The 12,530-nt window shown below is 45.5% G+C and overlaps 1 protein-coding gene across 1 annotated transcript in view; it reads right to left on the bottom strand.

Annotated features, from left to right (window-relative positions):
* Positions 1-12,530, bottom strand: part of ZWILCH (zwilch kinetochore protein) — a 55,588-nt gene that overhangs the window by 14,182 nt on the left and 28,876 nt on the right. The window contains exons 12-15 of the mRNA XM_073653449.1: positions 11,227-11,306; positions 9,892-10,048; positions 7,109-7,137; positions 6,020-6,156 (exon numbers count right to left, since the gene is read on the bottom strand). Coding sequence (XP_073509550.1) covers positions 6,020-6,156; positions 7,109-7,137; positions 9,892-10,048; positions 11,227-11,306 — 403 coding nt within the window. The remainder of the gene's footprint in view (positions 1-6,019; positions 6,157-7,108; positions 7,138-9,891; positions 10,049-11,226; positions 11,307-12,530) is intronic.

The following is a 12,530-nucleotide window of genomic DNA, read 5'->3' as shown; positions in this document are numbered from 1 at the left end:
TCAGCAGGGGTGACAAAACTACCAGCCTGACCACTACCAGCATGATCAGGCACATGTCAGCAAAGCACCCGACTTTGTGGGGCGAACCCCAGGGTCCACAACCAGTGTCAGCGGGTGTCACCACTGCTTCTTCCGCTGTTGTGCGTGTAAGAGAACCCCCTGTTGTGCGTGCAAGGCAATCCCCTGTCCATACTGCATGCAAAGATGCCCCCTCCTCTCAGTCTTCACTTGTTATGGCAGTTTCTCAAGAAACAGCATCAACGTCCAATGGCAGCGTTCAATTGTCCATATCCTAGACCTTTGAACGAAAGCGCAAATTCGAAGCCAACGCCCCACAGGCCACAGTTCTAAATTCACACATCTCACGACTGCTTGCGTTGGAAATGCTGCCTTTTACGCTGGTGGAGACGGAATCCTTCCGCAACCTTATGACGGTGGCCGTCCCTTGGTACTCGGTCCCCAGCCGACACTATTTTGCCCGGTGTACCATCCCCGCACTACGCAAGCACGTGTCCCAAAACATCTGCCGTGCCCTCAACAACGCAGTTACTGGGAGAGTCCACCTGACAACGGACACATGGACAAGTGCTTGTGGCAAGGGACGGTACATCTCCCTGACGGTACACTGGGTAAACATAGTGGAAGCCGGGACCCAGTCGGACTTTGGGACGGAACACAAACTCCCCACACCGAGGATTGCGGGCCCTATGTCAGTCAGAGTTGCCCCCACAGTGTACAGCTCCTGCGCATCATCCTCCTCCTCCTCATGTTCAGCCTCCATCTCAGATATCACCACATCAGTTACAAGCTGGAAGCACTGCAGTACTGCCTCCGCCAAGCGGCAACAGGCTGTGCTGAAACTCATAAGCTTAGGTGAGAAACCTCACACTGCTTGTGAGTTGTGGACAGCTGTGAAAGAGCAGGCAGATCTGTGGCTGAGACCGCTGAACCTACATCCAGGCATGGTCATGTATGACAATGGCCGTAACCTGGTGGCGGCTGAGGCGAGGCGAGATCACACACGTACCATGCCAGGCTCATGTGCTTAACCTCGTGGTTCAGCGGTTTCTTAAATTGTACCCCGAGTTGCCAGATCTGCTCGTGAAAGTACACCGCCTGTCAGCTCATTTTCGCAAGTCGGCTACAGCTTCCACCGCCCTTGCTGTGTTGCAGCAGTGTTTGCAGCTTCCGGCACATCGACTGGTATGTGATGTCCCCACACATTGGAACTCAACCCTCCACATGTTGCAAAGGATTTGTGAGCAGAAGAGAGCAGTTGTGGAGTACCAGCTGCAACAAGGCCGTCGATATTCAGGTCAGACTCCATACATAAGACCTCAGGAGTGGACCTGGATGTCTGACATATGTACCATCCTGACAAACTTTGAGGAGTCCACCAAGATGGTGAGTGGCGATGACGCCATCATTAGCGTCAGCATCCCACTTGTCTGTCTTTTGCAACGCTATAAGCAGAGAATTAAAGAGGAGGCATTGCAGCCAGAGTATGATGAGATGGATCAAGAAGCTGTAGCGGGCGATTACACACACCCCAGCCTCATCTCATCCCAACGTGCATTGGGGGACAATGAGGGAGAGGAGGAGGAGGAGGAGGAGGAAGAAAAGGAGCTGGTATCATGCTCTGTAGACGGTAGTATGTGTACAACTGTCATAACGTCGGTTCAGCATGGGTGGCCTGAGGACAGGGGGGAGGAGGAGGAGGAGAGCATGGTCAGTCGTCATCTTGGTGAGGACACGGAAGTCTTGCCCGTTACCAATCTGGCACGCATGGCTGACTTTATGTTACGCTGCCTTAACCGTGACCCTCGCGTTGTCAAAATATTGGGTGACAGTCATTACTGGTTGGTGACACTTTTAGACCCCCGCTATAAGGAGAACTTTCACTCTCTTATTCCTTAGGTGGAGAGGTATACAAAAATGGGGCAGTACCAGAAGGCCCTTGCTGCAGAACTGTTAAAAAAAATTCCCATCTGAACACGCTAGCGGCAGAGGTCACAGTTCGTTGCCCAACCAAGGCGTACAGGCGAGAGAGACGCAACTCCAATCCAGCAGAGGCAGGGGAACACTGTCAACGTTCTGGGACAGTTTTCTGAGACCCGCCCAGCTTACAGGCTCTGAGGCGTGGGGTACTCTCACAAGGAGTGGAAAGTTTCAAAAGATGGTGAGGGAGTACTTTGCCGACCGTACCAGCGTCCTCCGTGCCTTTTAATTATTGGGTATCCAAGCTGGACACTTGGATTGAACTCGCTCTGTACGCCTTGGAGGTCCTGGCCTGCCCTGCTGCTAGCGTGTTATTGGAGCGTGTTTTTAGTGCCGCTTGGGGAATTACAACTGATAAGTGCACTCGCCTGTCAACTGACAATGCTGACAAGCTGACCCTTATCAAAATGAACAAGGGCTGGATTGGGCCAGACTTCTCATCACCACCAAATGACAGCAGAGTAACATAAAGTCAAATCCACTGTGTTATTTTGGGAGGTGTATTCCCATGCAGAGCTTCACACCCACACATGGGTATACGCTTCCTCATTTCGGCTGTTTTTTGCTCTTCTCCTTATCCTCAGCCTCCACCACCACTATACCACCAGGGTTACCGTGGTCCGTGTTTGCAGCATTGCAAGTTCCTCCGTCCTAATTTTCGGCAGCTTTTGCTTGGAAGGCATAGGCAAAGACTATGGGAGACCCACTCCCCAATAATGGGAATAATGGTTTTTAATATGCTGTACTGCATGGCTGTTGTAAGGGGCATTAAAACAGTCTTGTTAAAACACTCTGACCTCCACGTCTCTTCCAAGGGGCATTGATATTGTCTTTTTATTCCACTGCGACCTCCACCACTCTTCCAAAGGGCATTGATATTGTCTTTTTATTCCACTGCGACCTCCACCACTCTTCCAAGGGGCATTAAAACCGTCTTGTTAAGCTACTGTGACCTCCACGTCTCTTCCAAGGGGCATTAAAACCGTCTTGTTAAACCACTCTGAACTCCACAGCTCTTCCAAGGGGCATTGAAATGTTGTTTTTAATTACCTCTAACCTCCACGACTCTTCCAACGGGCATTGCATTTCCTCCTAATTTTAGTCAGCTTTTTCTTTTCAATGCATAGGCGAACACTAAGGGAGACCCACTCCCCAATAATGGGTAGAAGGTTTTTAGTACGCTGTAATCCACGTCTGTTTCAAGGGGCATTGCAGTTCCTCATAATTTTTGGAAAGCCTTCCATTCACTGCTTAGGCCAACAGTGTACAGGAGACCCAGTTGCTATAAATGGAAAAAACGGTTTAGTTAAGGCCCTCTGACCTCCATGTCATTTCCAAGGGGCATTGGAGTGCCTCGAAATTTTTGGTAGGCATTGCACTCACTGTATGCCCTATAACGGTGTAGCCGAACAGCTCCTTTTGGTACAGAAACATATCCTACAAGACATGTGTGGTTGACTGGCCTGATATTGATGTGAATGGTCCCTGTTCCTCCTGCTCTTTCTCCTTTGCCACCACCTCATCCATCATTCGTCACCTGAAGCTTTGTTTTAACGGGAGTCATAGAACTGGGATAGTAGCAGGAAAACATCCAGCAATCCTCGGAGGAGGTAGGATATGCGCCAAAACGCTGACCATCTCAGGCCTAGCCGCTACTACATACATGCGCTTGCATTCCAAGGAATAGAAAGCTAAGGAGATGGATGGCCTCATGATCATGAATAATTTACTCATTGTGTAGGAGGCCGACCACAGATACTGTCTACCTTCTGAACTTTGTGTTGAAGCATGATTGACCCAGGACCAGCAATCTTCTATGTCTGGAGGACGTGTTGCATCCCAGTGTCAAACTGTGTCCCGGCTTCCACAATATTAACCCAGTGTGAAGGCGTCAGTGAGATGGACCATCCCTGGCCACATTCACTTGTCCACGTGTTTGTGGTTAGGCTGTCCTTCCCACTAAATGCACTGGGGAGGGCACAGGTAATGTTTTGGTATGCGCGCTTGTGTATAAGGCGCACCGGGACAAATAGGGGCGGCTGGGGACCGTGTGTGGGCACCCGCCCGCGGGGCGGCTGGGGACAGAGTATGGACACCCGGCCGCCCCCTGGCGGCTGGGGACCGAGTATGGATACCAGGCCGCCGACGCAGCCATGACATGGTGGCCCGCGTCTGCCTCCACAAGCCTAAAAAGCCTCATTTCAAGTGCAAGCAAGCTAGCAGTATGGTATTGAAGTCTGGGGGTGAGTGGGTGGCAGGCTGCACACTTACGCTTGCATTCCAAGAAAACAAAGCAGATGCTAACTTCTATCATCATCATCATCATGCTCCTCACCTTGGCACTCTCAACTCCCCTGATGGAGACGCCAGGGCCCACCGGTGGAGTCTGGTGGGCTCGGCCAATGCTGCCCTAAAGCAGGCCAGGCTAAGAAAAGTGTGGGGAAGGTTACCAGGACAAATAGGGGCGGCTGGGGACAGAGTATGGACAACCGGCCGCCCCCTGGCGGCTGGGGACCAAGCGTGGACACCCGGCCGCCGGGCGGCTGGGGACTGAGTATGGATACCAGGCCGCCGACTCAGCCATGAAGTGGTGGCCAGATTCTGCCTCCACATGCCTAAAAGGCCCAATTTCAAGTGCAAGCAAGCAAGCAATATGGTATTGCAGCCTGGGGGTGGGTGGGTGGCAGGCTGCATACTTGCGCTTGCATTGCAAGGAATGGGGGAGGTACAATTGAACACTGCCCTGGGACAAGGACTTGCACGGGGATAGTTGCAAGTCTGCATCTTCTGCGGCAAGGATCACTTCTGATGGGCACACTTTTAGGCAGTGACCTGGGTGTCAGAGATGCTTCCAGGGGTCTTCCCCATGCTGTTCCCATTTCTTTTCAGCACTGTATGCATGTGTCACACCGCACATGGCTAGATAAAGTTGTAAAATGTTAAAATGACATTTCCCGGTGAATGCATTTGTCACGGTTGAAAGCAATACAAAAGTGCAAAAACGCATAAAAAATGCTACTTGTGAACATAGCCAAAGGTGTGGAGTGTATTTTTGTTTTTGGATATTTATTTTACCTTATACACAAGTCTTTACCCTGGAAAGGATGTTCCTTAACATATTTCACAGGAAAGCAGTTTCAGTTTCGTTTTTGAACATTTTACTGTGAGCCCTTAAAAGTGGCTTAATACCTCTGACCACGTTGTTGACAGCAGTGACCTGGGGGTCAGAAATGCTTCCTGGGGCGATCTCCATGCTGTCCCCATGTCATTTAAGCACTGTCACTATCGTTTTGGGCACTTTTTAGGCTTTCTACAGACTGCCGGGGGTGCCGCCGTAAAAATGCTCGGGTCTCCCATAGACTAACATTGGGCTCGTTGCTCGGGTCGAGCACCCGAGTATCACGGTGAGTTCGGCCCGAGCTTCGAGCACCCGAGCATTTTAGAGCTCGCTCAACACTAGTTACCAACTTTCTAAATAGCCTCCACTAAAACTTTTCTACCACTTTGCTCCAGCACATTGTCTGTTAGTCCTTTATCTAGCTGAGTACTTTGCAAAAATGTTACAAATCTAAAAGAGTTGGCTACAAATCTAAAAGAGTTGTCTCTCAACCCCCTCCCTCCTCTATGTTATGTTAAATTTAGCAGCATGGATGAGGAGAGGGTAGCTCACAGATCTCCAAAACATGGAAAGGGGAGAAAGTATCTACAGTCACAGGGAGGGCAGAGAACGCAAGCTGCAGATAATGTGGAAATGTGGCCATATAGGAGCAAATGGACACAGCAGCACCCTAGATACACACACAGACCTCACATCCAGCCTATATTACTGGGGGAGACACTGCCACAAGAGAAAAATCAGAAACAATCTCTGAAGGTAACAAAACCTACAAGTTAACTCGACGATAAGTCAAATGTAACTTTTGCTGAATTATGCTGTACTGTAGAAGATCAGATTGCATAAATGATTGTGTTTTTAGATAAGATTGCCTAGGACTTCAGTATACGTCTAGTAATGACTCACTGTGTGAGTGGAAAGAGGTTCTCATGCTCCAGGCTCAGGAAGGCATTGCAGTTTACAATCACCTCCAGCATATGATGCAGCTTCCTGACACGGTGCACCTGCTCCTGTAGATCCACTGATGTGCTGATGAAGTAATCCTCGGAAACAAAGAACAGGATTACAACAGGTCTTTTATATGTCATAGAACTAGGGGAAAAATGCAGATTGTGGTATAAGCAACTAATCAAAATGTAGCTTCCAGCACCTTAATATATAAAAGAAGGAATCTGATTAGTTGCTAAAGGCATTTATCCAGCTTTGAGCTAGTATTAACATCTAACCGAACAGAACAAGGGGAAAGAAACGGCGGGAGGAATATATTATGAATTAGCAAAAAGGGGAGAACCCCATATTAAGATCCCTCTCTAAAAAGCCATAAAACTTAACTTTTATTGTATTTAAAATACATATGGGGTATTATTAAAATATTGTCCCTTATCTGCCTATAATTTATTGATTTTAGGGTAACCACCTATATTAATTCAGTTGATGACATGCCGGGGTGCCATCACTTATAGGACAAGTAATATTAAAGCACACGTCCCCCCAACATGTTTCACCGCATAGGCGGTGTCATCAGGGAATAGGACACTGGCATGAATCCCCTGATGACGCCGCACATGCGGTGAAACATGTTAAGGGGGACGTGGGCTTTAATATTACTTGTCCTATTCTGCTATATAAGTGATTGCACCCCAGGGTGTCATCAACTGAATTAATATAGGTGGTTACCCTAAAATCATTAAATTATAGGCAGATTAGGGAAATATGTTAATACTACCCCATGTGCATTTTAAATAAAACTTAACTTTGATTGTTAATTGTATGGCTTGTTAGAGAGGGATCTTAATATGGGGTTCTACCCTTTTTGCTAATTAGTATTAACATCAGTGCAGTAATACTTATTATATATTTTAAAGTCATGACACCGAAGATCTTCTTGGCCGTTGAAGAAATATGTTAAGTTCTTATATATGTAAGGAAAGTAAAGAAACTGGCAACAACCTTCAAGATAAATCGAAAAACAGTTGCATTATCTTGTTAACTTACCAGATAATTAAATGTTGCCAGTTCTCGACCTGTGAAGACAAGTGAGCCGTAAGTCCACCAAATTTGCATACTGGCTCCTATTTTGGAGTCTTTTTATGTTCCTACATGGAAACTGTGAACAAGCAGGTTTACTGCTGATAACAAATTCAATTATGGTTACATTTTTATGGTTATCATCTGTTATACAGAGATGGATATGTGGCTGCCATACATTTCTGGCCTCACAGCCAGGAAAACTAAAGGGATTAGTAAATTGGGCCAAATCCACTGAACCCTTTAGGAGTGTACCAAATTCTATTGACCTTGCCATTAGCTAGTAATTGCCACAAATGTGTGACTGGTGGGCAACCAACCACAGTGACCTTTACGAATGCTAAAATGCATTGGCAAATAAGACCATGGTGGCACATCTCATCTGTATGTATTTGAAAAAACCCTTTGGTTTGGGCAGAACCTTTAGAATAAGAAAAAGGCTGTAGAAATTGCTGCCACCATATAAATTGTTACAATTATTAATTTAAAAAAAATACACACTCCTCAACATTGAAATTGCAACACAAAGAATGAAAAGTCGTGGAATTATAAAAAATCACAGGATTAATAGACATATTAATGATATGCAAATGATGAAAAAATGGAAAGAAAATTACAAAACATCTCGATTTATTCAGTATTGAGTATGAATGCCACATGCAGAAATCCTCACACTTACACGCTGCTATCAATTACATGATTAATGATTGTCTGAGGAAAGTTACGTTACGCTAAATGCACTTGGGCAAATCATCAAGATCCGCAGCTGGCAGCACCTTTGCAATTGCTGACCAATGGCATCCCAGAAGTGCTAGATGGAAGACGCTGCAGGCCCATGGTAGCATGTTTAGGACATGCAGGCTGCTCACAGTAACACAAGCAACATGCGTCCTGGTGTTGTTGTGTTCGAAAATGGCTCTTGGTACACTTTACATTGGAGGAATGGCTGTTCCATGACCAATTCAAAGTCAAGATACTTGTTTACCCTGAATGAAAACTTGAGGGGTCTGGCTACAGTATATTTTGTCACCCCCCACCATATCCCGGGGGTAGGACATTCTTTATAGATTCATCTACCACTAAGCACATTGGGGACATCATTGGTCAGCAATTACAGAAAGATCCAGATGATTTGTGTACTCAAGTACGTGCAGGCAGATACCTATCCATCATGCAATACCATCAGGGATGCTTCCAATTGGCTCCAAACATATTGAGCAGCAGGACAACGGCTCCAAGCATATAGCCAATGTCATGGAGAGCTATCTTCAACGGAAAGAACAACAGAGTCCTGGAAGCGATGATATGGCCCCACAGAGCCCTGATCTCAACATCATTGAGTCTATGTGGGAGTAGAAGGATTAGCACAAGTGACATCCACAGATCTGTGATTAGTTCTCCAAGATGTTGGAACAACCTCCCTGCAGAGTTTCTTCAAACACTGTGTGCCTAGGAGAATTGAGGCTTTGATGCGGTTTTGAAGGCAAATGGCAGTCACACCAAATGTGAATTCCTCTTTTCTTCATTCACTTTGCATTTTGTTCATTGACAGAAATTCTACTATTAAGACTATTTTTTGTAAATAATTCTAAGGGTTTGCTCATATTAGTGTAGATTCTCTCATGTGAGAGAATCGGGCAGATTATGCTAATGATACTCTGCTCAAACTCTGTCAAGAGTTTGAACAGTGTCACCTTAGTGTGATCCAATTTGCTCTCATGAATCAGATCACAGGTGCGGAGAAGACAAAGAACTTAATTTCTCTGTGGTAATTGGACTGCTCTCTGAGGACATCCAAGTGCACTCCGATGTTTCACACGCACCCAAAGACTTGTATGAGTGTGCGTGGTCCGATATACGATGCACTGGCAACATGCTACAATTTTTTTCTGAAGCTGAATCAGCATGAGAAAAAAAATAATGGCAGATCTGCCCCATTGTATAACATTGGCCTGATTGCTATCCGATAAAACATTGTATAGCACTCGGCCATGTTTTATGGCATTGTGAGCGTACTCTAAAGGTACCGTCACACTTAGCGACGCTACAGCGATCCCGACAACGATACGACCTGGCAGGGATCGTTGCTGTGTCGCTATGTGGTCGCTGGTGAGATGTCAAACAGGCAGGCTCACCAACGACGCAGCAACGATACGGCGACCCGTATAACGATGCAACGCAAATGCACGCCTATGTGTCTCAGTTCTGAGTCGCCAACGAGGTCGTTTGTAAGGTGTCAAACACACGGATGCACGCTACCCAGCAGGACCTCAACGATCAAAAAATGGTCCATGCCATTTCGACACGACCAGCGATCTCACAGCAGGGGCCTGGTCGCTGCTACGTGTCAAACGTAGCGAGATCGCTGCTGAGGTCGCTGTTGCGTCACAAAACTTGTGACTCAGCAGCGATCTCGCTTAGTGTGACGGGGGCATTACAGATTTTTTCCACACCTGTCTGTCTAAGACTATTGCACAGTACAGTATATATTTAGTTTTAATTACTAATGGTAATAAGTTATATGGTAGCAGCATATTCTACAGCCTGATATACTGTGTAATAAATATGTATATAAAATACATGCTGCCTTCAAGTTCTCTCATGCCTAACAGGATGAACATAACTTACACTGATTATAGTCTTCAAATAAAATAGTAAAAAATATGTTAAACAGTCTATATTAATTTTCAACCTGAATGGCGTATTATGAGTGAATAATGTCGCAGTAGGAGATCTCAGTAGCTGCCAACCTATAAAGCAGTTGATATAATCTTTTTTCATCTTGTCCAAACCAATCTCTAGCAGCATGCGGATAGGAGTGAGGCCTGAAAGGGAGATGCTTTGCATGTTTCCGTGGTAGGACTGCTGAATTAGCTTGCTCAGTGTGCTGCTGCTCCCATGATGGATCTAGAATAGGCAAACAATTATTCCGTGAGAACAGGAAAAAGCTAATTCAGTCATACTCTATACCAGTAGAAACTGTGTAACTTTTTATTATCATCTCTTATTTTTCATTCATTGTAAGTATAAAAAATAATAAAATTACTGTCGACCTCTTTCACTCGTTTTTGCCACTAGTGATTTCTAGGATGTCATTGACTTCCTACTAGTTTGTCATTAATGTATGGTTTTACACATCAGCTGCCGAGGGAGGTAGACAGCAAACTGAACCAATCATGAGACAGGAGGTGCGTCTCAGACTACCGCAGACATTGCAGCAAAACCAAAGATCACTGAAGTGCCCCAATAAAGCATAGCTAAGATGCAGCTACGGAGCTAACAGGTAATCATCCACTAGGGCAGTGTACCCCAACTCCAGTCCTCAAGAGCCACCAACAGGCCATGTTTTCAGGATTTGCTTAGTATTGCCCAGGTGATGGAATTGCTGTCTGTGCAGGTAACTGCAAATACCACCTGGGCCATACTAAGGAGATCCTGAAAACATGGCCTGTTGGTGGCTCCTGAGGACTTGAGATGGGGAACATTGCCCTAGGGTCTGGCTTGCATATAATGTTTGCAGTCAACAATTTAAAGGGATTGTTTGAGATTGGAATAAATGAACATCATGTCCTGTTCATTGGCTTCGATAGGCCATGTAAAGGGTAAGATTCCAGTTCTCCTATTTTTTTGGGTGACATATGAGGCTTTTCGTGTGAAAATGATTGTTATCAATCCTGTCCATTTAAAAAATTACTAAAATGCTTAAACAGCTGTTAGCACTGACAAATGGAGAAGATGAGCACAATATCAGAAGTGCATCCGCCTGTGCTAACTTCTCCCTGGTCATCGGCTGAGGGAAACAATACCTAGATGATTGATTGAGATGATAAAACAGGACTTTAAAATGTACAGCCCAAAATTGTATTCGGGAGGCTTTTCCATGTCTGTAAAACTTTATTCTGCATCTCCTTTCCATCTTATTGTGATTTAAAAAAATTAAAAAGTTAAAAAATTAAACGATCATTTCCTAAAATTTAGGAGCAGAGAACCTGAAAATCTTGCACTGCAGAGATCCTGAACTACACTCCATATGCTTAGTGATTACCATCTAATGGGAAAATACTGTATAGAATAGGTCATCTTACCCATGGGTGCACATCCCCATATTTCAGCGATTGTATGACGAGTGAGAAACAGTCTTGAGCATCTTGATAAGAAAATACACCTTTATAGAACAAACACAAAAACACTGATATTATATCTTAGTCCAGGATCAACAGATGATGTCTGTAACCCATTAATATCCAGATAGCGCCTTTTTGCAGAAATCTAAAAATAAAGCTTTATCCATGTCATAATTCTGGAACATCCTTTCTCATAAATCAGTATGTAAATGTAAAAACAGTATGACAATTGGGTGTTCCAATTCACCAAATCAAGGGGGCGTGTCCCTCTACAAGCAACACTGATTGGACAGTGACTGTGTGTGGACACACCCCCAACTGGAAATTTCTGATAGGAATAACAGAGGAACCAGAAAATGATGATTACTTACCGGTAATCAGATTTTCCAAAACCCACGACAGCACCCATGGAGAGAGGGATCCCCCCCAAGGACAGGAAATCCTACAGGTTTAAAACGCGGAGCCCTCTGCAATGCCTCAGTGGTTTGCCGAGCATCAGACGAACCCCGTTGGTTAGTTTAGACAATATATACATACATAGGTGGAATCTTCCACACTTAAGAATTCAGTGCAGAATATCGCCAAACTATGGCGAATATACAAGAGAAGGTATACATAAATTTCTGTATATTCATTTCATATGTACGCTCCTTTTTCTTTTTGTGACACCCAGTGATTTATGTGTGCATCCTCCACCATAGTGAGAGTGAGAAGGGAGGGAATAAGTGAGGGTACTGTCGTGGGTTCTGGAAAATCCGATTACAGGTAAGTAATCATCATTTTTCCCATTCCCCCACGACAGCACCCATGGAGAGATTACAAAGGAATCCCTTTAGGGAGGGACCACTGCTTGTAGGACTTTCCTACTGAAGGATAGATCACCAACACCTAGATCCACCCAGTAGTGCTTGAAGAAGGTGGAGGGTGAAGACCACGTGGCAGCCCCTACAAATCTGCTCCAGAAAAGCATTTGCCCTTTCTGCCCAAGAAGTAGAGACAGCCCTCGTGCAGTGCGCTTTAATTTTATCAGGAGGGGAGAACCCCCCCTGAGGTGTAAGCCAGAGAAATCCCCGTCCTGACCCATCTTGCTATGGACCCCTTGGACGCTGTCTGGCCCTTCTTGGGACCCTGAAAGAGAACAAGGAGGTGGTTTTCCTAATACCCTTGGCTGACTCCAAGTGTTGTAACAGACATCTCCTGACATCTAGGGTATGGTACTCCCTTTCCCCTTCATTTTTAGGGTTCTCACAGAATGAAGGTAATAC

The sequence above is a fragment of the Phyllobates terribilis genome, unplaced genomic scaffold, assembly GCF_046119375.1.
Source record: "Phyllobates terribilis strain yellow unplaced genomic scaffold, ASM4611937v1 Scaffold_11__3_contigs__length_659146591, whole genome shotgun sequence".
Lineage (NCBI taxonomy): Eukaryota > Metazoa > Chordata > Amphibia > Anura > Dendrobatidae > Phyllobates > Phyllobates terribilis.
This window is presented reverse-complemented; position numbering and strand designations above follow the sequence as displayed.